Source organism: Colossoma macropomum, unplaced genomic scaffold (genome assembly GCF_904425465.1).
Source record: "Colossoma macropomum unplaced genomic scaffold, Colossoma_macropomum, whole genome shotgun sequence".
NCBI lineage: Eukaryota > Metazoa > Chordata > Actinopteri > Characiformes > Serrasalmidae > Colossoma > Colossoma macropomum.
Genome location: NW_023494788.1, coordinates 29130681 through 29157614, shown reverse-complemented (window position 1 = coordinate 29157614; position 26934 = coordinate 29130681). Strand labels below are relative to the sequence as shown.

Genomic DNA, 26934 nt, shown 5'->3' with positions numbered 1-26934 from the left:
ATGCACGAGCAGTAGTGGTGTAAAAAATGCACTGAAACATGGTAATGTATTGATCTAAATGTAGCAATTCAACTGTATCAATTTTGGAATGCAAGAATAGATTATAACATATAATCTAATGAAATGAAATGAACATTTTAGCCAACTGTGTCTGAACACATGAGAATTAGACCTCCGCATTTAACGCATCCGTGCAACGAAACACCACATACACACTAGTGAACACACACACACTAGGGGGCAGTGAGCACACTTGCCCAGAGCGGTGGGCAGCCCTATCCATGGCGCCTGGGGAGCAGTTGGGGGTTAGGTGCCTTGCTCAAGGGCACTTCAGTCACGTACTGTCAGCTGGGGGGATCAAACCGGCAACCTTCCGGTCACAAGGCTGGTTCCCTAACCTCCAGCCCACGACTGCCCCAAAATTGTCAGGGGAGAGCGCGAACGCAGTCCCCCACGACCAGAAATTATGCAGTCGAGATTCCTGCATTTGGGGAATTCGCAAGGGTCAGCACAACCAAAGTGCAATGGCCGAGCCTCGCCCTGGGTGAACCACCTTCGTGATCATGGTGTCGCCCCTGCCAGGTAATATATATACACACACACACACACACACACACACACACACACACATACACACACACACACACACACACACACACACACACATACACATACACATACACACACATATATATATAGATATATATATATATATATATATATATATATATATATATATATATATATATATCACAACATCAAAATTCTCAGGCTATTTTCAAACATAAAATTCCCCAAAGTTCCAAAATAGCACTTCCACACATTTTTTGTAATTCTAGATCATAAACAGCAGTTCCTATTTGACCAGGTGAGTTTATTGTTGAAGTTGAAGAACTGCTAAACGGGCCCACTAAAAAGTGAAGTGCGGCGCTAAAAATAGAAGCATTAATGACCACTTTTCTGAGAGGACGATAGCACAACTACAACAATGTACTATATCGAAAGCAAACACCAACAGGCGATAAGACAAAAAAACCATGCTCTCCAAGAGAAAGTGGGATGCACGGCAATGCAAATGGAAATAGCAGATGGGTGCGTAAAAAAAGAATGTGGTGGGCAGCAACACTGAGGTACACTTGGCCTTTTTAAGGTCATGGCCTTTATGTTCGTTTTAACATGGGCTAGTAATGAGTGGTAAATTTAACTTTAGAACCTTACAATATGGAAATTTCAGCAGATCATTTTCCAGTCATTTTGTCAATGTTTTAGCTTTTGGTGATTTAATCACAGATACTTGTCAAGCCTGCAGCTTAAACAAAACTGGGTTCTTGTGTAGAATATGTTTAATAAGCACTTACTTCATGTATATACTTATGCCTGGCCCCACCTATGAGTACTACATTCCATAATCCATAGAAAGAACAAATTCTTTTAAACATCTCTGTGCATAAATACAGAATTCAGTTAATGTGTGTACTCATAAGTGTGTGTATATCAAGTGTTTTACAATGGCTTCATACATGGCTCATCCAATCAAATTTCAGAACAAGAATCTCTTTTATAATTTGTAATTTAATGGGTCACATACTTGATTTTAGGCTAGGCAATTCCCAGCTAATGACTGTCAAATGCAGATAAAAAGAATTTGCTAAGATCTCAGTGTGAATCATGTGAATAGTTCAGAGATGTATATGTGTTGAAAGACTTTATGGAGGAATTAAGCAAGTGGGGGCAGGGGGTTTAGCCCATACTTGGTGGGTGAGCAGGACAGTCTCTTTCACCTGGACGAACAGGTGGTCAAACACCAGGGCTCATGAAGAATGTGTCTCGGACACGTTCTTCACACACTGCAGCCGGAGCTGCTTTTTCCTCTCTTGTGTGTTAGCTCACAACCTCTGTGTTGCCATGGCAGTAAACAACACTTGCTAATTACAAGCTGGCCAAAAACAGGCTGAGCTCATAAGGAAAAAAAAACAAGCTGAACCCATTTTTATTGTCTTTTCAAAGATTCAAGACCGAAACCCTAATCTTGTTGTCTTGCACATAATTCATCAATGATGGCTAAACAAATAAAATTTTCTAAAAAACAATGATTATGCCGTGCTGCAAGATGGAAAAGAGCACCTACCTTGGAAGACACTATTCTGTTGTCACAAAATTTGGGTGGGATAAAGGCCTCAGTGGCCGGACCAGGACGATGTCCTACATAGATAGTCCTGCTGTCCACTCTTTTCTCATCCCCGCCACACTACCGAGAGAGAGAGAGAGAGAGAGAGAGAGAAATAGAGGGATCAATTAGAGTACACTCAATTTAACAATGCCACGGTGGCCTGTTAAGACAGAGCATTTAAACTTGTCAGGCCTGCTCCATGTCAAGCTTAGGCACTTAACCAAATGGAAGACAGATTTAGAAACACAGAGTCTTAAACACCATGTAAGGCTTCTGTGTAGAGATGACAGTCTTAAAAAGAACTCTACGAATCAAGTCTCGTGTAATACAGAAAGTGTAAGCATATGAACAGCAGTTACACAGCGAGGCTTTACTGATTTACATAAAATAATTATGATTACTATAGAGGTTCTCCAGTACTATGCAAAGTCAAAGACCACCCTTTCATTTATTTGATTTTCAGTCAAAACACCCATTAAGTACGTTAAAATGTTTTTTTGTCAGAAAAAAGCAGAAAACATTTAACAAAAAAATTACACAAAAGCCTCCAACACTACATATGTTAAATTCTTCAGTATTTAATTTGTTCACTTCAGGGCCCCCTACTGCCACTTAAACTCTTTCATCCTTCCATCTTAAAATCAACAAGTTACAGCTGTGTCTTTCAAACAGAATCTTATCCCAAATGTGTAACTTTCCCCTCAAGGAGATACTGACATTCACACAAGCAGTTCCCAAAACACTGCCTTGCAAATTTGTCATATGCATCTAAAATGGCCAAAGCAGATATTTCTGAGATTAGATATAAGACAATGCACTTGCATAAGGAAGGGTTTATAAATAAGGTGAACTGGAGTTCAAAAAAATCATTAAAAGATAAAGAGGGAATTGGACTCCTACAAGCACACAAGGCTTAAAGTACCACCAGAATGAAATAAAGTCAAAAGGGTGGACACCAAATAATTGCTGTAAAAAAAGTACTGTAATTTGCTGCTGAATATACATTTTCAGCTTGCTTTTCCTGATGCTGAAAAATTTGTAATTTGTACGCAATGGCAGTTTGTCTAAAAAACAAGTTTGCACAATACGTAAAAAACATTCACTGTTAGTTCTTGAAAGCTCCTGGAAATTTTACAGAAGTGTTAAACAAACAAAAAAAAAATCCAAACTCTTACAAAAACTTCTTATAACATATTAAGCCAAGTATGACAAAGGTCAGATGGGATAATCTAACCAGCTGAATTTCAACACCAGCACATCATGCTGGAGAAGTGTGATGATTAGCCAGCTTTAAGAACAGAAAGCACTGTAATGAGAAGCTTTATGGCTCAAGTTATCTAGGAGAGCAGACACACTGCTGTTTCTTCAGGTTCTGTGATAGAAAGTATGTGTGTGCGCTCATGTGCTTGGTGGGGTCACTGGTCAAACCAGGTCTGCCCATTTACTTCCAGAATAAGGAATGCAGGTGAAATCAACCTGAAAAGAACAATGAATGAGTCAGAGAAGTATATGGGTGCGGAGAGGGAGGAGAAACATATGCCTCACGCAGACACAATGACAGACGGAAGGAAGAAGCCAGATCCCAGCGAGTGTTTCCTTCCTCCTCAGCTCCAACAGTGGATTTGCTATATTATGGTTTGTCACAAACATGGTGGCCACTGTGTGTGTACAGGCTCTACCACAACCCCCCATCCTCCAATGCATGCAAGTCTATGATAAACCAGTGAGTGCCCAGATTATGCCCCCAACACGCACATACACACAGCACTTGCTCTCAGCGCCTCGACCTCACTGAAGACAACATAAGCTGTCAAAGTGTCTCAGGAGGCTCTCAGCCACTCTCTTCCTTCCCCCAATCCACCACCCCACTGCTCATCTTTGTAGCGTTCTTGGAGAAAGTAGAAGTGGCAGTGCTATTACTGCCACTGTGAATAATTCAGACAGCATGGAGAAGGGATCTTAGGGTCTAATGCACAGCATGCACTGTTTGGTGCGCTGGAATGTGTGTGCGGCCTTCAGAAGCTTTCCCCATCGGTAGAGCTACAGCCATTTCTTCCAGCACTTCCCTCACTCAGGACGGCTGCGGAAGGCATCGGTCCCCAGGCTAAGGGCTGTTCCTGCCTGCCTGGTCACATGTGGAATTACATAAATATCCAAGTAGGACACCACAATTTCAGCACCTGAATATTATTAGACCAAAATGGTCAAAACTGACACTTTCTGAAATTCATTCTCCATTCCATTTTTATGATCAAATATATTTTGACACTTTGTTGTCGGCCTAACAATTTATAAATCATTTCAGTGTTAATCAGAATTAAAAATAAACAGGCTCTCTCCTTAGCTCTCCTGTTGCAGTGAAACAGTGCCAGCAACTCATTTTAGGCAACATTTTTTAAACAGTTTTTTTCTTGTGTCCTTGGTAACTCAGAGTGATGCCCTATTGAAAGAACTGACTTTTGCATTTCTCCTAGTACCTTGTAGTTGTTTCAGTCAAAAGAATGAATAAAAAGCTAAATAAATGTTTGTGCAGTAGTACAAAAAAAAAAAACAAAAACAAAAAACCAAACAAAACACCTACACAAAAGAAATTCACAGCCTGTGCGATTCATACAGTGTTCTGGGACATACGAGATCAGACATTCAAAAAATGATATACATTTGGATAAAGAACATACATTTTGGCCAAGAATTTGTATGAATAGAACCATACGGCTGAAGTAGCTAAACGCACATCTGCTGATCAGATACCACACTGAAGTTGCCCCCACATGTCTGTCCTCCCTAAGTGACACACCTTCACATAGCCCTCATGTCTTCCACCTTCACATACCCCTCATGTCTTCCAAGAACTCAGGCAGAACGCATCAGTATGCAAGATCAGGTGGAGATAACACTCTCCATCAGGGCTTGTGAGACAACCGCCTCTCCACGTACTGATATCGACTCCCAACTCTGCGGAAGCCACAGCTTACGTGTAATTTCTTTCACTTCTCTGTCTCTGTCTTCTGATTTCCCATGGGACCTGCTCTGGTTTCAGGTTCTTTGGTAAACATTCGTATAACGATGTCAGCGCCGTCTGGATGTTCCAGCTCTCCTGTTGGGAAGAGCCCAAGGTTACATAAGGCTCTGCAGAGCGTGACTTCTCGTCACACATGTTGGCGTGTGGCTGCGGGCTCCTCTAGGTGCTGGGATGGAGCAGGCCGGATGGAGCAGAAGGGCCAGAGGGGAGAGGGAGGGGCTGTTGTGAGAAGAGAGGAAACAGGAGCAGGTGCCAAAGCTTAAGGGAAAGGTCCACCTCCAAACGCCACTGTCTGAGTCACAGGACAGAGGGAGTTCAGACGCAGAGCAAAATCCTGTTTCCATCAGCAATAAAATGTCTAAAATGTTCTAGCGTACTCATCAAAAAATATTTTATAAACAGCATCACATCCTTTTTGAGTCAAAAGCCAAATTCATTATAGTCAATCAGTGCATAGAACATTTACTTGGATGATATTCAGGATTTTTCTTCGGACATCCATCATCCATTACTCACTATGGCAAGAATGTACTTCAAATATGCAGTTACGCCATGTGGTGCACCTCAAAGTCATGTCTCTCTAGCTGAAAAGCCTGACACTGGCAAAACCCTACGGTAAGTACATAAGTAGTGATGATAAAAGTGGAGCAGTGTTTTCACATTTGAGCCATGAAAGTGATTATAAACAAAAAAAGAAAGAGTCAACACTAACAGTATTTACATTTGTTTATGTTGTGTGGCTAGCATGCGTCTAATTATGGTCTAAAACACCCAGTGCTGAAGGGAGGGGTGTTTACTGATAGGAAGGAGCACCCTCCTAGTGGGGCTGCCCCATGCAGACCACTCCACAAAGCTCTTTTTGTTGAGCTGCTCTCCCCTACTAATGCTTGTCCTTCAGCACACAACATGCTCACACCATGTTCAAGTGTTCAAGACTCATTCTGTTTACAGTGCAGCAACAAGGAAGCTGCATTCCACTCACAGGTTCAAAGAAAAAAAACAAAAAAAAAAAACAAAACACACTTCAGCCAGAGACTGATCAAAACCAACTGTAGTGCGACAGGTATCTGAACACTGAGGATTTAACGTTTTAAGAACTCTATCCAAAGCCCATTCCTCAGCTGTCAGTTAAACATGTTAAAGTTCAGTTTCAAAATGAGTGCAAACATTCTCCAGAGTGCTGAGCTGGAAATCGTGAGTCCATGAACTTTCCCTTATTTTTTTTTTAAAACTGAACCAGCGTTCCTTCTCACTATCTCTGCAGCCCCCCTCTTCCCTCTTGCTTTCCCGTCTCTCTTCGGGAGTCATTAACCGCAAGACCACTGTTGTACCAGCGCTGCCTCAAGGTTACAGCTCCACTAGGTAAACATACACACAGATCTCTGTATAAATCACCTTCGCTGAGCAACGCCACACACAACTTTAAAGGCTGCTCTATTTTGGAAGCCGTTCAGAGTAGACCCGGATAGTTAAGAGAATATAAATCACAAGCCAAAGAAATTGCATATGTGCAAAGGAAGGAAGAAAGCCCCAGAGGCAGGGAAGGCCGATAAGAATAGCAGCATTGAATGGCCATTGATTTTTGAAGGGAATTCAGCGTTAAATATAATGAAGGTCAGACACAGGGCCCGATTCATTTTCGCGCTGTTACGTGATTGTAATACTCATTTTCGCAAAGCTCGTGTTCCAAGGCCAAACAATAGAGGAGCTAATGTAAGGACAAATAGAATTGACAGAATTATATTTGCCATGGTGTCAGAAGTCGCACTACGCAGCTCAACCTCAATAATTGGAGGGGGAAATGGAAGGGCTACATGTCGGTAGACTCCTGCTGGACAGAAATGCATTAGCGTGTACAGGAGAGGAAGGATCAATACCACAAACACAGTTTACTCAATCGAAACGAGATCCAATTGCTACAGAATAAACACGGCATTGAAGAATCAAGTGAACAGCAGTATTATAATATTAGATTACGCGCTAAAGAAATTATGTCCACATAATAAAAAGGGCAATGGTAACGTAGCAATGTTATTTAAGTAGAATAAAGCAGCATTCAGCCAGTGTGAAATGTGTGACAGCAGTGTGGTTATGATCACATCCAGCAGCTCAGCTTGTCACACAGATCAGCAGAGGTCATGGCGGCAGGGCATTTTTCCCCCAGCCTTTGGGGTATTTTTATTAAAGCTGTATGGAAAACAACAGTTACCTTTTGATGAATTCTAACGATTTTCTGTAGTTTCTGTATAATTCAGATTTAGATGTAAACAAAGTCATTTAGAGAGGTCTGATGTGAAATGGTTCATTGCAGAGAAACTTGCCAACTCAGATGTCTTTACAGCGGTGGTTTTACCGTCTACAACACAAATACAGCCATTTTATTTCCTATCCAAAACAACCAGTGAACCTACATGTGTGATAATGGCAAAATAGTGACAAATCGGGGGGGAGGGTTCTTTGGGCACTATTGTGCCTTATAATACCCTGCATGTATCTCATTGCCGTGAACAGGCAGACATCAGGCAGCACATTCATAACCATTTCATGTAATAACTTTCGGTGAGGGAGCTTTTAAAGGCACTAAACTCTTCAGGCACCTGGTTCCCATCACTCTGACTCAGTTAAGTTTCTCTAGCATGGAGCATTTTATATCAAACCACTCTGAATCATTTTGTTTGCATGTAAACCATTTAATTATGCAGTTGTTGTTTGGAAAATCCATTGGAATTCCCCTTGAATAATGTGGTCAATGCTGATATGATTCAGAATACATGCACCAAAAGAAGTGAGCCGGAATACCTGTTTTACAAGACTGGCAAGGGAATCAACTAAAAATAAAAAAAATAAAAAAATAAACAAACAGATAAATAGGACATGCTGGAAGAAGACACTACTCTGTGTAGCAGGGTACTATATAACTGAAACTTATGTTCCAATCAGTTGAAGGGTTGATCTTCCCCGTATAAAACTCACAGATTTGATCACATGCTCTTCACTTTACAATAAAATAAATTAAATGCTGCTCCTTTGCTAAAGAATATCTGAATGTTCTAGAGAACTATGGAACAAGACTACTATATTACAATATTCTGTGGACACAGGGGACCAAAAGTTGATCTTGGGAAATGTATCCACTGTTTAGAGAAAAAACATCACATATTAGGTGCACACTGCTTAGTGTAGGGTTGTCTTGCTGCCTCATGCAGCCTTCAACATGCAGAACAAATTTTCATAATGTCGGTTGTGTTACGGACCCCTTCTCCAAGCGGACAAATCGCCTAACTAAAACATGTTAAAAGAGTATTGAAAGAGAACTCAGTCAATATTTAGTGAACTTACCTTCTGAGCATGCAAGTCAACTATCTTCTTCTGTCATCATATCTTCATCAGTATAATTGTTCATTTTGTGAATACTGAGCCAGACCTTCGTTTTGAACCTGTGCATGTGCCATTAATACATATAATTTCAGCAAAACCTGACCAGACACTTGACTTAAATTACTACTTCAGGCTTTACAGGGTGACTTGCAGCAGCACACAGAGTCCATATTTTACTCCATATTTTAGTGTGCTTTTTTACTTCTGACTGAAAAAAAAAAATCTTATATAGTGAAGCTTTAAAAGACCAGAAAATTCCAAGATGCATCAGCAAATTCTACAGCAGAATGTCAGGGCATCTGTCTGTAATTTAAAACTCAAGAGACTGGGTTATGCAACTTCACAGTAATACAGAGAGCGGAGTGGCTTAACCAGAAGAAACTCTGTACTTCAAAATAGACGAGTCAGAATACTGACCTCAATCCCACTGAATTTCTGTAGGTTGATCTGAACATGCTGTTCAAGTAAGGCATCCTAAAAATATACATGAACTGAAGCAGTTCTGTATAGAGCTATGGGCCAAAAAGCATTGTAACCAGTAGGGGTCATAAGCTACAAAAATTGATAGAGGTTTCGCCAATACAGGAGCAACTAAGATTTCAAATGCATACTCCCCTTCCCCCAAAAATTTTAGGAGCCCATTTACACAAATATCTAGGTTGTTTTAAAAGGTTCACAAATATCACCTCACTTTTTTATGCGGTCTACTACCTGCATTTGATGTTTTGATCGTTTCACTTGCTTCCATTGTTCTTCTCTAGGGCCTCTGTGCTGCATTTCCAATTTTGCATAACTGCATAACAAAAAGCCAGGAAAGTTCTGAATGTGTCTGTCACTACCAGTCAACTGAGCCCAGAGTCTGGCAAAACAGTCAGTAGAGGCAGTTGACAAATCACTTGATTGTCTTTAGCGGTTACACCACTCGCATGCTTTGTGAGCTAAAACACTTGGCCTCAGGGTAATACATCAGAGACAGGCCTTGAACAGGCCAAAACATCAATTAAATCTATATTCCATACTCACAATGTCAGTAATGTCATCATATATATGATTTATCATCTGACCTAATCTTACTGCTGACTTTTAAACAATGTCAAATGATTGACTTTAGGAGTGCATGCAGATAGGTCCGCACACACACGCTATCACACAGGAACCAGTTTACGTAAACGGTGGAACGGTAAGCTTATATAAATATCATACATTTAATTATGTTCAAGAAAGCAACATTAAGGGCACAATGCCAGAGTGCCTGTTTAAAGATTTACTGGTCTACATGCTACACCAACACATCACACTCGCAGAAAGGCATCCATTTAAATTATTCACCGTTAGCCTCTCTATCTTTTCACACTGAATATTTATAAGAAAGGGACATTCAGTGCGTCTGCTCATTTGTGAATGGCTCTGATAAATGGGCGTCAAAGTCTACAACACTGTGTTATAATGCCACCGTGCCACCGTGTTATTTTCTTCTGAGGGAATTGTGTTTATGTGAAGAAGCAACTGAGCCTCTTGTCAAAATTACAGTGAGGAGACGCTTGTGCCCCGTGAGCAGCAAGAACAGTAAAATAACATTCTGATTAAACGTTTTACATTTGGGGGAAAAACACAGAGTCAGCTTGTGATGGAGCAGCGCTGGCAGAGTGATTGATTGCATGTGTGCTGAGCAATGGGATAAGAAATAGATTGTGATATTTGACTTATGAATACTCCTTAAACGACTTCGTGAATGCACTCACTCGGACTCAGATACTGTTGCCCTCTGAAGGCAGTAAACAGAAAGCGGGGTTTGAAGGATGAATGTGTGCTGAAGCTGAGTGGGGCTGCAATCTTCCATCACACTCGCGAGCGCTAACTTACTGACCAAACCAAATTATGCTATAATTGCTTAATGGACGATTGATCGGACTCAGCTCGCTGCTTTAATTTCCTTCCTCAATCGTGTCATTCGATTTGTTATGGGAGAGATTAATGCAAAATACTGGCACCAAGATTTGATGAGCTCAGACCATTTACCATCAGAGACGCAGTGGAAAATGCCAACGGGACACTTTCTTGGGTTGACACTTACTGCAAGCAGGGCTGGGTGTTTCTAGCAACTTCACAATACAATGTATTACAATACAGTGACAAAACACGCCAGATATACAACATACACTTTTGGTCAACAATTACCTTAAAAATTTGTTCCAAACACTGCAGTAACAATGAATGAATAAACAAATAGGGGGAGAATGAAAATCAGGGTTTCACCAATATCGACACCATATCTGTACCAGGGCTAATGGCACTTAAATGCAGTATCAGCAACGGGGATACCAATACCTATGGCCGCAACCACGATGCAATTTCTGACGCGCACACGCTCTCATGGACGGGGCCAAGTGACATGTCAGCAGTGTGAATTGACAAGCAGCAGTAAAAATGCTCATGGCAAAAATCTGTAACTGGTTGGAATTCTTCCAAAGCTATTGGTTTACACCAGACGATGTAATATACAAACAGCATAAAATATGCTTTCAGGAGCCATTTACTGCAATGGGTCCATCATCTCCCGCTGTGTAGTCAGTTACAGTCTGAGTTAATGAGTAAGTCCAGGTTATTGCTGAGGGAGCAAACATTAGAGAGACATATGGAAGGAACCGCCAGTCTCTTGGGGTGATGATCGCCTTTAGTGTTGGTTGAGCCTTTAGCATTATCAGCCCACTAGTCAGGCTTGTGTGTTCACAAGCCCTGCCTGCGGTGTACCTCTATCAGTCAGCTGCATCACACAGCAGCAGGGTCTCATGGCCTTTTGCTTCAACAAAGCCAAATAATGCACAGCTCAAGCGCTGCTACTGTTATCATGCATGACTGCAATGATTACTAAACTCCAGCAGAGTCTGATGTGAGACAACAGTCAGTATTTAGCAGGGGTGGGAATCTCTAGGCACCTCACGATTCGAGTCGATTACGACTCAGAGGGCTGTGATGTGATCTTAAAACGATTATCGATGCATCTTAAAGCATCTTTTTTCTATACAGGATTTCTTTTTTCCTCACTGTGTGACGACGTGGTACTTTTAAAGCAAAGTATTTCTAATAGTCCATAACGAATTTACTTCCAATATCTTTTATTAAAAACCAAACGGAAGTGATGTGGCAAGTCAACTGGAAGGCTCTCATTCGCTGCTCTTGTTTGAAGCACATGAGACGCAGGCTGCCACTCATCAGCTATTCTACCTGTTTTCTTTAGTGATTTCATAACTTAAGTCTTGGTGTTGCTGTAGAGAGTGTGTGTGGGGGGTGGGGGAAATCACTGTGTCAGTAAAATATCTCTTGGACGCTGTATCTTGGCTCCAAAGTGAGCAACATAGCGCGAATGCCCTGGTTCTCAACGATGAGAACAGATGCAAATCCTTGGCAAAAGTTGTGATAGAGTTTGTAATTCGCATCCTTCTTTCCGAGCTTGGTGGAAGCTTTCACTTCACTTGATCATCCTCTGCTTGGCAGCAACTACAACCGGACGGAAAATGAGTGGAAACGTAATATGGTTTTCCCCTTCAGCTCCATAGAAGCCAAAGTGCTTCCATATGCTAGCTGAAGGGTCGGCAACCTGTGTCTCTTTTACTGGCCGGTCGCAGTTCCACATGAGAATAAGAGTTGTAGGTAAAAAAATAATAATCCTCCTTTGCAGTAAAATAAAGCTCTGCTGATCGTTTAAACACAGTTTTAACAATAAATGATCTTAAACGCTGGAGTTAATGTAGCCTATAACTGCTAGTTCACCTAGCTAGTAGCTAACAAAAAGGCAAAGAGAAAGATTTAAGACAAATCCCGATAATTTGGAGATTAATAGATGTTTATAATCACTCCAGCTGGTTTCATGATATGTTTAATCTGAAACGAGAAACTGTTAAACACTAAAAAAATGTGAAGCCAAAGTCAGCTTCTCATTCACCAGCTTTTCATTTGAATTTCCCCGTTCCACCTTAAATGGTGCAGCAGTTAACTTCTGGCACCTTAAGCACTATTTAAGGTGGAACGGAAAATTCGAACAAGAAGCTGGAGAATGAAAAGCAACTTCAGCCTAGTAATTGCATAACACTGAGAGACATTACAAGAAACTGTTCTACTTTTGTGGAAAAGTTTCCAGCTGGTGATGCAAGAAAAGCGGATACAGCTTAGCTACAGCTTAAAGCAGAGCAAAGTAAGTCTGCGTTTTTGTTTGTTTTATATTTTTAGCCTACACTAGGACATTAGCACATACTGAGACACATGTACAGCCAAAATGGACTCAAAATGTAGTGGCTCCCACAGTGCACTTTCGCACTTTGCAAAGGTCCACCTTTTTGCGTTCCGTCAACATTACGTTATCAATTAAAATTTAGAAAATTGATTTTCGACATTTGTGAATCGATTCAGAAATCGTCCACGTCCTCATCGAGACGCATCTAAGAATCGATTTTTCCCCCCGCCCCTAGTATTTGGGCACACGTGTATATGCCACAATCTGTGGCTGTACAATGATCAGTGAACAACAAAACGTTCAACAGCACCTGTCACAGAATACAAATAGCACAGTATAATTATCTGTTCAGTTTTTAACCACACTACAACATGAAGCACCTCTATAAACATACACAAAAATAACGGCTAATGCTAATCACAACAGGATGCACATTAATAACTCCCTACAACCACAAGCTAAACCATGTCTTTAAAAGTGAAACTAACATAAACACACAAAAAGGACCATACCTGCCTTAAAGACAATCAAGAAAGGATGCTAGATGATAAAGCAGCAGATGATAAATTAATGTATGAACTTCCCTTTGTGCTCTGTTTTTCTAGAACACATGACACCCAGAAGGGACAGGACTGAAACAGGACTGGATGTTTTTTTCCTTTAATACAGCTTTTTAGATAAATAATAATAAATAACAAGTAAAGTCTATGGTTTACATCATTCAGTGTGTGGCGAAAGTGTCGCACTCTCAAACTTATCTGTATCTGTTTCACTCTGGCTGTGTAAAAGTAAATAGATTGCTATGTGTATCCTCACAAGCTTATTTACAATAGCCAAGTCCATAAAGTGCTTCACATCAAAAAACAAAAAAACAGAATGTTTAACATTTGCTTATTTGGTGCCTTATTCAAATACCCGAATAAGTAATCAAATGCTGTCCTGAGCTTGGCTATCACTACATTAAAACAACCTTCCTCAACCCCCTCACGGTGCTACCCTGAGGTTTGTTCCAGGCATGTGGAAAACACAGAAAGACGTCATTTCAAAAAAGAGTCAAAGAAAAGCACCTAGAGCAGAGGTGTCCAATTATGAATACAGGCCCAGGCTTAGCATATGTGTTAGACCAGGAAAATCAAATATTACAACAAACAAGTAAATATTAAGCACCTAATTCACCAATAATGAGTAGCATTTTTTCACTTCCTAGTCTCATTTCCTTCCCTGCTATGAACAAAACAGCCTGAAGTCATCTCTGAGCCCAGGTGCTACGTTGGGGATTTCCATTTTATGGACTTCCTTATTTCCAACCATCCAACAGGGATATCTTTGCATGCCAAATAAGCGGACCCCTTGCGTGTGCCCGCTGAAGGTGGAGAGACAGGTCAGGCTTCTCAGCCCTTTCATCCCAGACCTGGCTCCCAGCCACAGCCATGCAAAAAACACCCAACACTGAAGACAAGCAGACGACAACAGGCATGCTGTGCTCCAAACTGCCAAAAGCCTGCTGGTTCCCTTCAGAGCATGAGAAAAGACAAGCGCTCCAGCCACACTGATACACACACACAAACACGTGCACACACAAATACAAAGCATTGGCTCAACACTTAGAGGAGACGGGTTAAGAGGTTTAAGCATCAAACTTCAAGTGACAGACAGCGAGCACGAGAGTAGGCTCAAGTCAAGCACAAGAGACTGAGAGCACGATGAGCTCCTGAACATGTCTCGGAATTTCCCAATCTAAAACAACTGCCCATGACCAGAAGAACTCCTGCAGTCCAGGCCAGATTCAACACCACTTCAAATGGAAACCCAAAATGCTACTTTGCATGCTTTACATACTCATTTACCTACTCAGGATATGCAACTAAACTGTGGTTGAGCAGCCGTGCTCTGAACGAGGGAGGCAGTGGTTGCCAGAGTAACAGGCTCTCACTGCACTAAAAAGGTGCCTTGTAATTAAGAGCTTTGAGAGAAAAAGGAGATCAATGAAGGCTTAAAAATAGCCTACAAAGTTTGTAGGCCTGGAGTACAATGTTCTGAGTTCAAGTACGGAATGTCACGCCTTGTAGCACGTGGCATGAAGCTACCTGCACCACACAAACAGCAGGGCAAAGGAGAACAAGCTCAAAGGGCATGTTTTAATAAGGTTACGGACGCTTGCTGGGTTTGCCGCATTCATTTGAGTTCAGTGGCTTCAGGGGTAGTGTTATGCAGTAAAATGGATCAATAAGTGATAAATAATACACTTAAATTAACACTGATGGAAATGTAGATTACGGCATTACCATTCATAGAGCAAATGCACGCACAAGCAGTTTAGCCTCAAATGATCTACACTGATACATGCCAGCATTTGCCCTAGCTATGATTAGCAGGCCCTTCAGTCATTAACTGTTCCTTTTTTTAAAATGATATGAACATACTACTCAGCCTGCCAAAGGAATATCTCCTCAGCCAGGCCTTTCAAAGCTCTTTTAAATTTTACAATGTTGAAAACCTGGAAACAAAACTCAAGTCAGACAATTTATTGGTCAAAGTTCTATGTTCCCCAACAGCCTTTATTTTAAATACTACAGAATATAGTACAGAGCTACTATAAATATATTTTATTAATGTTTAAAGCATTAAAAATTCTTATTTGCTGTTTGGTATATCTGGTATATCTGTTTGGTTTAACCGTCTGAGACAATCTGCTTTGTGGGTGTTTTGGCAGCAAGGAATAAGACAAAAAAAGAAGGTTTTTCAGCATAGATTTGTGGTGGAACAGGCAAACAGAGGCAAATGAAAAAGCTTTTACGGTCAATGCTGGAAACACGTCAAGAAATGACCCTGGCATCTGCAACAGTAAATGTGCCAGAGATGCACTCACGATCCAGTAGCCTAAGTGTGCAAGGGAGGCCTGGAACAGCACCACGCAGGAGAATACATAAGGTATCTCCTCTCTTCTCAGAGCACCTCTGACATTTACCCCCATGAAGATCTCCACTAGGAAGAAACAGCAAATTTTAAGTCCAGCAGTTCCCTCAATTACAAAGAATGAAGTATGGTGGAGAAACCGGTGGAGCTTTATAGGCTTATTTTTTCAGTTATTAATCTCAAGGTTTATTACAAGGTTTATAACTGCTATGAACTACTCTTTGATATTACTGTAAGTGATGAAGTTATGAGAGGAGTAAAAGTCTTGACTCACCAACAGGTCATTAGATTTTAAGGGGTTAACAGCAGTGAGGGCTTGTACGAAGCTGCTGTCAGTATTCAAGCAGTGGCAAACATGTTGTTCTGTGGCCTAGATAAAGATGTCCTGCCTTTCTGAAAAGAAAGGAGAGAAATACCTTGATAGCTGTAGAGCCTTCCTGCAGTGTCCTACACTGTGTCAAATAAAAGTTTCCAGAAAAGACCAGAAAAGACCACAAAAGGTATCAACACAAAAGAGATGAGAAAACCAAGTTCCCTGTCTTAAGAAGACATTTCACTATTAAGATGAGCTGCTTTGGGCCTGAGACTGCCTTGTTCAAGGTAAGCACATGGTTTTCATATCTGCATCTGTAGTCTACAGCAGGCTGTGAAGATGTAGAGGGATCTGAGAGTGCTGAAAGATCATGGAAAACCTGAAGAGGACAAAACAAGAGGAAGCCTCAGCGATGTGTTCACCAAAGTCAGCTGACCTGTCTATGACGAGTGAACAACTCTGGCCACAGCAAGCTAAACAGAGTTCACAAGTTGTGGCCAAAGCTTGCTGACAAATGCTGACAACAAAACATCAGACGGAAGGATGTTTTGCCACACGCCCATTGCTTCATCCATTTAGCACAACAACTGATCTTGACTATGGCTGCTTGCTATGGATAAATTATATTAACAATTATACTTCTACAAATAGCAATTGCAATTACGCCTTGCAACAGACTAAAACCTTCAGTGAACCCTTGACGTGACATGGTTAAAATGTGACCAGTTAAGAACAAACCGGAAAAAAACTCTTTACCGATTGATCTCCGCAGGCAGTGGTAGATTTGTATATGCTGTCCGCAAAAAATAACTCAATAACTCAAAAAAACTTTTAGTAATTTAACCAGGCAGGCTATGATTACATAGTTCTAGAAAGAAGTCACTTCCTGCCACATTAGCTATGCTCTCGCGGTGGTAACACTGACACTACAGTTAGCCAACTCTACAAAATCTGATTTGATGTGATTACTTACATGACTGACTGAACATGCTCTGTATAAGGTAGGGTGAAAAGTAGTTGCTTTGTTATGGATAGGGAAACATGTCAAAATAGTGGGCCACAGGCTCTGCTTTTTAAATGGCCAAAATATGAAACTGTGGCCTGGGGCACCAGGACAATAGCAGTATGAACCCCTGTCTGAAGGTATTAAAAAAAGAAATAACTCAGTGTTAAACCAGCACCACATAAGCAGTGCTACCAAATTCACAATTAACGGGTGAATATTCAGCGGGGAAGAATCTCATAATAGCAATGAAAGAGAGCCCACTGGCCAACAGCAGGCAGTGTTATGGAGGGGTGGGGGGATAGCACCAAGGCGCAAGACCAGGTGCTACTGTGCCTTCTCCATGGCATAATGTGTCTGTGACTAAACTAATCTGTTTGACTGCACTGTTGCTTTGATCCCACAGAGAGAGGGAGAGAGGGAGTAGAGAGAAAAAGAAAGAGAGAGAGGGTGATGGGCTGTAGCTGTGCTAGAAGCCTGATACGGCAGATATTTGTCTCAAAATGCTGACGACCTGAAAAAAAAACACCTGCATCAAGCTGCATCTCAGCTCTTGTGCTTCTGATGTCATTATCTTTTATTACGCCACTCGCAATGCTGACTGTAATTACTGTTCAATTAATTATCCCAAGCTGCATTTGAGAAGCCATGAAGCAGTCAGTTTTGTCACAAAAGCATTGATAAACAAGAAATGGATGAGTACTGACTTCCATCGTGCATGGTTTGAGCTTTAGTCCCTCTGTACAGCCATTTGAAATTTCATCATAATATTTGAGTCCTTGTGTGCTTGTAAGAGGTGCTTGTGATGCTATTCCCACAAGCAGCAAGTATCATTCTGGGTGCAGCAGTAAAAGAAAAATCGGCATCAGCCACCACAAAATGCCTCACCTCATCCCCTTCGCCTCTTCCACACACATACTCACATTCTATCTCTCACATACACACGCACACACCTTTCATCATTCTCTTCACATCTCTATCCGAGTGCTCTCAGTGCATTGCCGGTGGCTGGAGCACGACACAAGGAATCTCAGGATGAGGCTTTATAAATATATGGATGGCAAGGAATGCATTTCAAGCGCTGCAGCCTGGTGACGATCAGCCGAGAGAGGAGGAGCGTTGTGAGAGGAATTTAAAATAAATGAAGCTGTTGAATTATTTAGCGCTACAAACCGAGAATTCAGCCTTCGCTTTTAGATGGGCTTGGAAAAATCGCCACAAAAAAACCATAATGCACTCAGTGCCCCCTACACTTCTCCCCCATCAACACCCCATCAGCCTACCCACTTCACTGTTGCGATCAGACTCATGCAGTCCATTGCACAAGGAAGATTCCAGAAGGATACAACAGGTAATGCTATACATGTGGTCGTCTCCCCGCACATGCTCTGTCCCCCCTCCTTTTATGGTGGGCTGCCCGTTGAGGATGAGCATGGCTGGCTGCATTTTCATTACGGGAAGCATGCGGCGAGAGAGAAAAAGAGAAAGAGAGCAAGAGAGAGGAAGACAGAGAAGTCAGCGTAAGCATTTCTGTCCGCCAGCCAGTTCAGGAAAGGTGGGGGAAGTGGAGTGGGGGACAAGACAAATGGTGGCAAAGCGGAGCAGGGCCCTAATCAATATGTGGCTCTCCTGATGAAACAGAAATGATAAATCAGTCCCAGGCAGGCTCATCATCATCAACATCATCAACACTGCAGAGGGAGAGGCCACAGGTCAAATATGGAATGCCCCGGGGCTGACCGCAGGCTACACGGCCAAAAGCAAGCAGAGGAGATGGAAAATGCCCTGCGTGTGTGCACTTGTATGCATGTTTATGTAGTGTGGGCTTCCTCAGCCAACCTGAGAAGCAGGTTCTCAGTGGCCAGAAGCCACTGTTCTACACATACTCACAGTCAGCCCACATGCACTGCACGGTCAACCCCCACAAATCCCAGCAAAGCCAGCCAGCCATGCTGATTAGCAGCAGGGTCAAAGAAAGAGGAAGCAGTGGAGTTAAGCAGGTCTGAGCAGTCCTGCTGCATTTTAGCACGTCAACCCCGTCATTTCCCCCATAGATAGCGCTGACCCGAAAGGTCGTGGAAGACATGAAGGAGAGAAGGAGAAGCATGCTGTAGCATTCTGAGAAGCATTTAAAGCCCCCCAAAAAAGAGCATGTATCCCGGTGCTGAGTACCAGAAAGGCGAAACCCTCAGAGAAAAAAAAAATACAAAAGGAGGAAACCCAACAAGAGGAGAGGAATTGCTCCATCACACATCAAAAGCCTGCAGTGGGCTCTTTTGGTACAGGCCACTGTTAGTTAACACAGTGCGATGAACCCAAGCACCTCCGTCTCCAGATCTCCTCAGGGGTTCACTTCAAAAACCTGAGTATCTCCAAATTACCAAACATAACTTTGGACTTGAATGAGAGGAAAGGAAGAGGAGGAGACGATCAGCTAAACAGGACATTACATGCTAAACAACTTGAAATTTGTTTGTGTTTGGAAAAACCCATTACAAAGGTTTATAACAGTACTCCACTATGGAGATCTGGACGGAAAGTCATTCAGAATCTGAGCTAGACCACCATCGTCTAAGCTGTTGCCCGTGTGCGCCTGGGAACAATCTGGCCTGAAATTCTTCAGTGCTAAGCCACCCAGCTGGCTTGGACACAAAACACACACATGACAAGCAATTCTCCAATGCAGGGTACCCTGAAGTAGCAAGAAGAAAACAACGTGTTTTATACGTGGAATGCTTTTGTCTGTCTACACCATTTTGCTGTTTTGCAAAAAAGCGTCGAAATTGAATGCTATCACATTTCCGTCAGGTCTGCGCCCTCCTCACAACACGCCAGTGGCTTCAAGGGCTTGAGAGTACATCAAAGGCAGCTATGTGATTTCGCCTTCCTGTCATTACAATCTCCAGAGCTTTTCCACACAAGGCCCTGGCCCCGCTCTCCCAAAGCCGTCCTTAACGGGCTTCTCTGTACACCATATTACAGCAATATTAAGAAAGGCAGAATATTCTTTTCTTAGCTAGGCTCTCACAGACCACGGCTCTTCTATGTAGTGTGGACATCCTCACAAAGCACCTATAACTGGAGGGGTCGATGGAGCGATGGAGCCAAAAAGGCTGCAATAATGACACCAGGCTCATCAGTGACAGCAATAATGCCTGCTCGAACAAATATTGAGTCACAGAGCAAAATATTGGTGCTTACGGCAGTAGAAACAAGGTGAATATGCTGACCTAGCTGATACTAAAAGGAAACCCGGAGAAAGAGTAAGTCTGCATAATGATTATATTGCTCTTCCTCTATTACAGCTGCTATCTATAACGCTTACGTTGCCTGTCTCATGAGGATTTAGCCTAACAGGTTATAGTGTCAACAGGTTACGGGAGAGCAAAACAATAAAGAGGCAGTAAAACTGCTCAGAGCAAAAGCTGAACTTTGTAAAATAGCCACCAGTTAGGCAATTGTCCAACATCATTCTTTCAATGCAATTTTAACAACCTACAAACAGTCTGGCCCACATTAACTTTGTAATAGCCCTCAGGGAGTTAAGGACCAAGAGCAAGGACTACCCTATGTAAAAATAATTAAGACAACATTATAGTCAGCTACTGTAAATAACTGTCAGTTTTGGTAAATTTTATCAGTTCAATAACACTGTTGCAACTTGGCATGGTATTCCACAAATCAGCAACACATATTCAATGCACGTGTTTGGTTGCTTCTGATAGGCCTATTTCATCTACGAGCAGTTCATAAACTGAGTGTTAAGTTAAATTTACATAGTCCTGTATTAAAATAATTTATCTTTCAGCCCTATGAGGATTTGTTCAACTGACACAAGTACAATATCAGAACATGCTAGGCTTGCAGAGCAGAGGACACTCAATTTAACAGGCCTGTGAGACATCCTCATACAACACTCTACGGTCTAATTCAGGGATATTCAGATCACATCCATTCTTTAAAGTAATAGTAATACAGATTTCCCACTTTTACTTTGCCTTTAAGTTCATTAACTGTTAAACTCACCACTGGTGATTTGGATCTACGGTGCACATTTCAATTCCTTTGAGAGTCACTAACAAATGGCCACAACGAAAAGAGTGAGATCATCAATAATAATTATTTGGATTTGCTGTCTAAACATCTTAGCTGCAGGCAAATCTGCTCACTCTTACAACTTCCTTCACTACACCTAAATTATGCTTTATACTCCCATGGCCTTTTGGGCCATGTCTGCAGAAAGCACACACTGCAACGTGTAAAGCACAAACGAGTACATAGAGGGCTTGAAATGAGAAGCAGAAAGAGTTTCAATAGCACCCTAACCAGAACCATGCCTCTCACTACATGAACGCTGACCAGACAACAGTGGCTCGTACTGACCTGACAGCTAATGGAGACAAAGTTTTAACGCAAAGCATCCGAGCTGCGTAATGAAACCAAATAAAGTTCCCATCTAAAACGGTTGCGACGTTAGCTTAATGAAGGGCATTAGGAAATTAATTATCGGATTCGGGCTTAGCTTAGCTTGCAAGACCAGGCTAAAGTGGTTGATTAACGCTGGCTGGACTGTAGCTGGACGTCTAATTAGGCGAGACATCGTTCAGTGTAGAGTCAACTTCAGCTGGAGCTCCATAGAAGTAGCTCAGCGGTGTCCTGCAGAAACTCTCTTCTTGTTTTCGAGATGCTAACGCGGGCGCAGTGCCACTGTACTACATGTACTAGCCACAACAGCAAGGAGGAAGTGAGATATCTTAGATATTTATCCGAGTGGCTGGAGCCGTGACTGCCGTGAGAGAGACGTTAAGTAATGGCAGTAACGTGAGAGAGACGTCAAGTAACGACAGTTACGGCACCTCTATTTAACTCACACTCGCAACGAAGCACACAGACCAGCTTCTCCCTAAATATTCAGTCAAGTCTTTCACCACGTCAGCTGCAGAGGCTGGAGAGAGGAGCTAGTCAGTCAGCGAAGCTGTCGCTCCGTGTAAATTCAGCTCCTTTCGCATGCTAACTAACTAACTCAGCTCCTACTACGGCAGGAACACTGCTGTCTTCCTCAGACCGCTCAGCCTGATAACGTGACTGACTGCTACCGCTACAACCGCACTAGTAACGACTACAGTACAGCCATTCAGCTGCTGTGTGGCGTTTGGGTTTAGTCGTCGGCGACTTACCAGACGATTGAGCCTCCTCCGTAGCATATTTGACTCCTCTGTCTTCTTTGGTACCTGAAGACGCCGTAAAACTGCTGCTGTTCCTTTTTAATCAGCCAACCACGGGCTCCTGGAGCTTCACTGGCAATGAGTAACTTTGCATGTATGACGGCAATTAAGCGCGTTAGCTAGCTAGCTATCTATTTTCTACCCTATTTCTCCGAGCTATATGAAGTGCGGCGGTGAAGCTACATCGTTTCCATTCGGTTTGACTTCTTGCCTCTCGAACAATTTGCATATTCTCCTCTCCGGTTTGTTCCCGCGGTGGCGGTGGGCAGGGGCTGCTAGTCGCGGGAGCTCCCCGTGCACGACGCTGCTGCTCCGGTCAGCGGCATCCTGGTCTCTGCCCTGTTGCTGAGCTTCAATAAAAGAACAGACAGCTGCGTCGCCCTCCGTCCGTTCACACCGAACAGGAGCACACAAAACTAACGTTACACACCTACGGGCAGAAAGTGACCGGAATTCAGTGGCAGAGGATGCGCTCGTCTGTCTCGCGTGTCGCCACCTCCGTCTCTCACCACTCTACTCTGTCAAAATTTACTCTCACCCCCGCCCCAACTCAACGCAAGAAACAAGCCCCGCCCATCGTCATAGCGCGGTGTTTCATGGGAAATGTAGTTTTTTTTTACTCTACCGTTTACGACACGCGACATTACATCGTTTTCAGTGGTGTGAAAACTTTTTTTTTCAAGTTTTTAAATCTACAAACTTTCTAAAAACTACAATTTACGTATTGCATTGCGAAAAATAAAATGCTAATAATAATTATTAGTATTTTTTTAAATTCACATATAGGCCTACATTATTTACATATTCAAATGTAAATGCGTGTTGTTCATTAATTTATCCATTTTTATTGTTATGTTTTAAAATGGGTGATTTCATTTCATGCTTTTTTTTCGTGCATTTGTTCGTAAATGTTCAACAATTATGAATTTGACGTCAGAGAGTTAAAGGCATAATGTAGCTGTTGAATGTGTTGTTTTTAGACACTTATTTTAATTTGAGTTGAATTAAATGTGTCTAATAAATAGTATAAATTAAAGCGTTGAGAAAGATAGAGAGAGAGGGCTTTAATCTAAGTTTCGGACTAATAATGAATGGGTTTGGTTATAGCGTCCCCTTGTGGCTAATGCTCTGACTGCATTCAAGCGACCCAAACTTTCTTACTTTTGCAAACTTATCAGAAGGCTAAGAGCTATTTTATATATATATATATATATATATATATATATATATATATATATATATATATATATATATGTGTGTGTGTGTGTGTGTATACATAGTTTTTTTTAACAATTTGAATCTATTAAGTAATGTTGTTAAATTGTAACTGATTATTCTTCCAAGCAAGCAAATTATATTCCACTAAATGTTAAAGATACATATTTTAAAACAATTCCTGATTTCTAAAGTGAGCTATGTAAAAACTACTTCCAATATGCATCTATCACAAACGCACTAATATCACAGGGAATAGAATGAGCCAGGATAACTGCTTTAGAAACTCCAACTTATCTCATTCTCCTACAGTTCTACCATATGCAATAACTGACATAGAATAGAATGCATGTAATCAACTCACCCAGGACTGCAGGAGATTTTACTGCTGCACACTTGCTTGAATTTTATGGTTATTTTATGTTTCCATATGTCATCGCTCCTTCTCAGCTGCAGATACGCAGGCGATTAAAGCTAGTACAGCTAGAATACTAATCAAGCTAATAAAAAAGTAATAATTATATACTAAAGTATTTTTGAAAATACACTTAAATAGTTTAAATAATGCATTATATAATAATTTATTAAATAACATAAGGATGTAATGTACAACCCCATTTCTAAAAAAGTTGTGATGCTGTGCAGAATGTAAACCATATTTTAAAGGAAAATAGTACAAAGACAACATATCAAATGTTGAAATTAAGAAATTGTATTGTTTTTTGAAAAATATATGCCCATTTTGAATTTGATGCCGACAACTAGCTCCTAAAAAGTTGGGACGGGGGCATTTTTACCACTGTGTTTCATCGCCTCTTCTTTTAACAGCACTTTGTAAGCGTTTGGGAACTGAGGAGACCAATTACTGTAGTTTTGAAAGTAAAATGTTTTCCCATTCTTGTTTGATACAGGATTTCAGCTGCTCAACAGTTCAGGGTCTCCTTTATCATATTTTTCATTTCATAACCCTCCAAATGTTTTCAGTGGTGATGGGTCTGGACTGCAGGCAGGCCAGTTTAGCACCCGGACTCTTTTAATACGGAGCAATATTGTTGTAATACATGCAGAATGTGGTTTGGCTTTGCCTTACTGAAATAAGCAAGGCCTTCCCTGAAAAAGACGTCATCTGGATGGCAGCATATGTTGCCAAAATATGTATATATCATGCAGCACTAATGGTGCCTTCACAGATGTGTACATCATCAATGCCATGTGCACTAATGCACCCCTATACCATCTTGAATACTGGCTTTTGAATTGTGTGTTGATAACAAGCTGAGTGGTCTTTAGTCCTGAGGACACAGTGTCCATGATTTCCAAAAAGAATTTCAAATGTTGATTTGTCAGACCACAGGACACTTTTCCACTTCCCCTCAGTCTATTTTAAATAAGCTCGGGCCCAGAGAAGGTGGCCGCATTTTGGATCCTGTTTATATATGATCTCGTCTTTGCATTTTAGAGTTTTCACTTGCATTTGTGGATGCAGCGATGGACTGTTTTCACAGACAGTGGTTTTCAGAAGTGTTTCTGAACCCGTGCAGTGATTTCCACTACAGAATCATGTCTGTTTTTAATGCAGTGCTGTCTGAGGGTCCAAAGATCATGGCCAGCAAATACTGGTTTTTGGCCTTGTCCCTTGCATACAGAGATTGTTATTATTGTTATAATGTTATTATGTACTGTAGATGATGAAAAGCAAAAGTTCTTTGTTATTTTATGTTGAGAAATGTTATTTTTGAATTGTTGCACTATTTGCCTGTACAGTCTTTCACAGAGTGGTGAACCCCTCCTCATCTTTACTTCTGAAAGACTCAGCCACTCTGGGATGCTATTTGTTACACCCAGTGATGTTACTGACCTGTTGCCAATTAACCATCAGGTGTTTTTTTAGCATTACACAACTTTGCCAGCCTTTTGTTGCCCCCGTCCCAACTTTTTTGGAACACGTTGTTGGCATCAAATTCAAAATGGGCAAATATTTTTCAAAAAACAATACAATTTCTCAGTTTCAACATTTGATATGTTGTCTTTGTACTATTTTCAATTAAATATTTCAATTAAATTTGCTCATCATTGCATTTTGTTTTCATTTACATTTTGCACAGCGTCCCAATTGTTTCGGAAATGGGGTAGTAGTTGAAGTGTTTTCTCCTTGCAGTTGTACGAGACCAACTTGAACCTAATTTTGTGCCCTTTTTGTACTGTATTGTTCTTCAGCGGTGCACTCTAGTTAACAGAAAAAAGACTAAAATTGTTAAAATGCCCATATCCTACTTTTTTTTTCTTTTTTGGTGTTTATTATTTTCCTTGAGGTCATCTTATGACATTTGTGTAGTATTATGTACTGAAAAGATTTTGACACTAACAGAGTTTTTGTTACTGTCCATTTAAGGTTGATATGTAAATTACTTTTGTTCTGATTGGCTGTACTGTATTGTATTTGATTAAGGGTCAAAAACTCCTTATAACTTTAGCCTTAGTGGGTGGGCCTACTGTTGTAAGCTGAATTGTCAGACGTATGTAAATGCATTGTTTTTTGTGACATCACAAAATAGTGACTTCAGAACAGCTCTTTGTGCAGATTACTTTCCATCAATGGACTGTATATGTTAAGTAAACTGTAAAAATGCCTGCACGATTGACTCTTTTATTTTTAAATTAGCTTTCCATGATATGAGCCCTTTAAAAAAACACTTTTCAACACAACAAAAATTACTATTACTTTAACAGTAGCTGGATGAATGACCAAAACATTATATGTTTATGTGTCAGGCCCAATTGGAGAATCAAAATACTTATACTGTTTTGAAAATAAACAGTGGTCATTTTCAGTGGTGGAAAATACAGGCAGATTCTCCACTGCACCTTCGGACAGAATGTCCTTGAGAAATGAGGCGGGCACCACTGAGAAATTTCTAAAATCCAGTAAAAAATGTTCCTACATTGAGCTCAGACAATGATGGTGTGGATCTTGAAAAAATATCAGAAGGACAAACGAAAGCACAGACTAAAAGAGTCTGAAAAGACAAAAATAATACAAATAAATAATGTAGACCTACACATATAATTTGATATGAAGTTATCAAGTTGCACTTAATATATCTGCTTGAAAAAAGTTTGAAAAATCACGATCTACAAATCATTTTCTTTAAAAAACATCTTTTATTGCTCAGATTAGACTTAAAACCAACTGTTGTGTTCAAACAGGTGCACTTTGCCCACCCTCAGTTAATCTAAGACAAATCGTTTGTACTGTTGCAGTATAAAATCGTTTAGAGTGTTTAGAAGACAGCAAAGTAAGTCTTAGTAAAGATTTAACATGATTTAAAGAAAAGATGTGACCCACGGCATTACAGAGACATTTATAAGCAAGTTTTTGGAAGACTACAAGGGAAGGTCCTAAAAGGTAAATGTGTCATTTTGCTGCCAAACTAAGCCCAGTTTGTGAGCAGCACAGCATC

At 41.1% G+C, this 26934-nt stretch overlaps 1 protein-coding gene and 1 non-coding gene across 6 annotated transcripts in view; both read right to left on the bottom strand.

Annotated features, from left to right (window-relative positions):
• Positions 1-22784, bottom strand: part of atp11c (ATPase phospholipid transporting 11C) — a 61779-nt gene extending 38995 nt beyond the window's left edge. For all 5 annotated transcript variants that reach the window (XM_036569088.1, XM_036569089.1, XM_036569090.1 and 2 more), the window contains exons 1-2: positions 22211-22784; positions 2129-2248 (exon numbers count right to left, since the gene is read on the bottom strand). In XM_036569088.1, coding sequence (XP_036424981.1) covers positions 2129-2248; positions 22211-22237 — 147 coding nt within the window. In that variant the 5' untranslated portion in view covers positions 22238-22784. The remainder of the gene's footprint in view (positions 1-2128; positions 2249-22210) is intronic.
• On the bottom strand, positions 427-589 carry LOC118807393. The gene has a single exon (XR_005007207.1). It is a non-coding gene; the product is annotated as a U1 spliceosomal RNA (small nuclear RNA).
• Positions 22785-26934: the final 4150 nt, after the last annotated feature.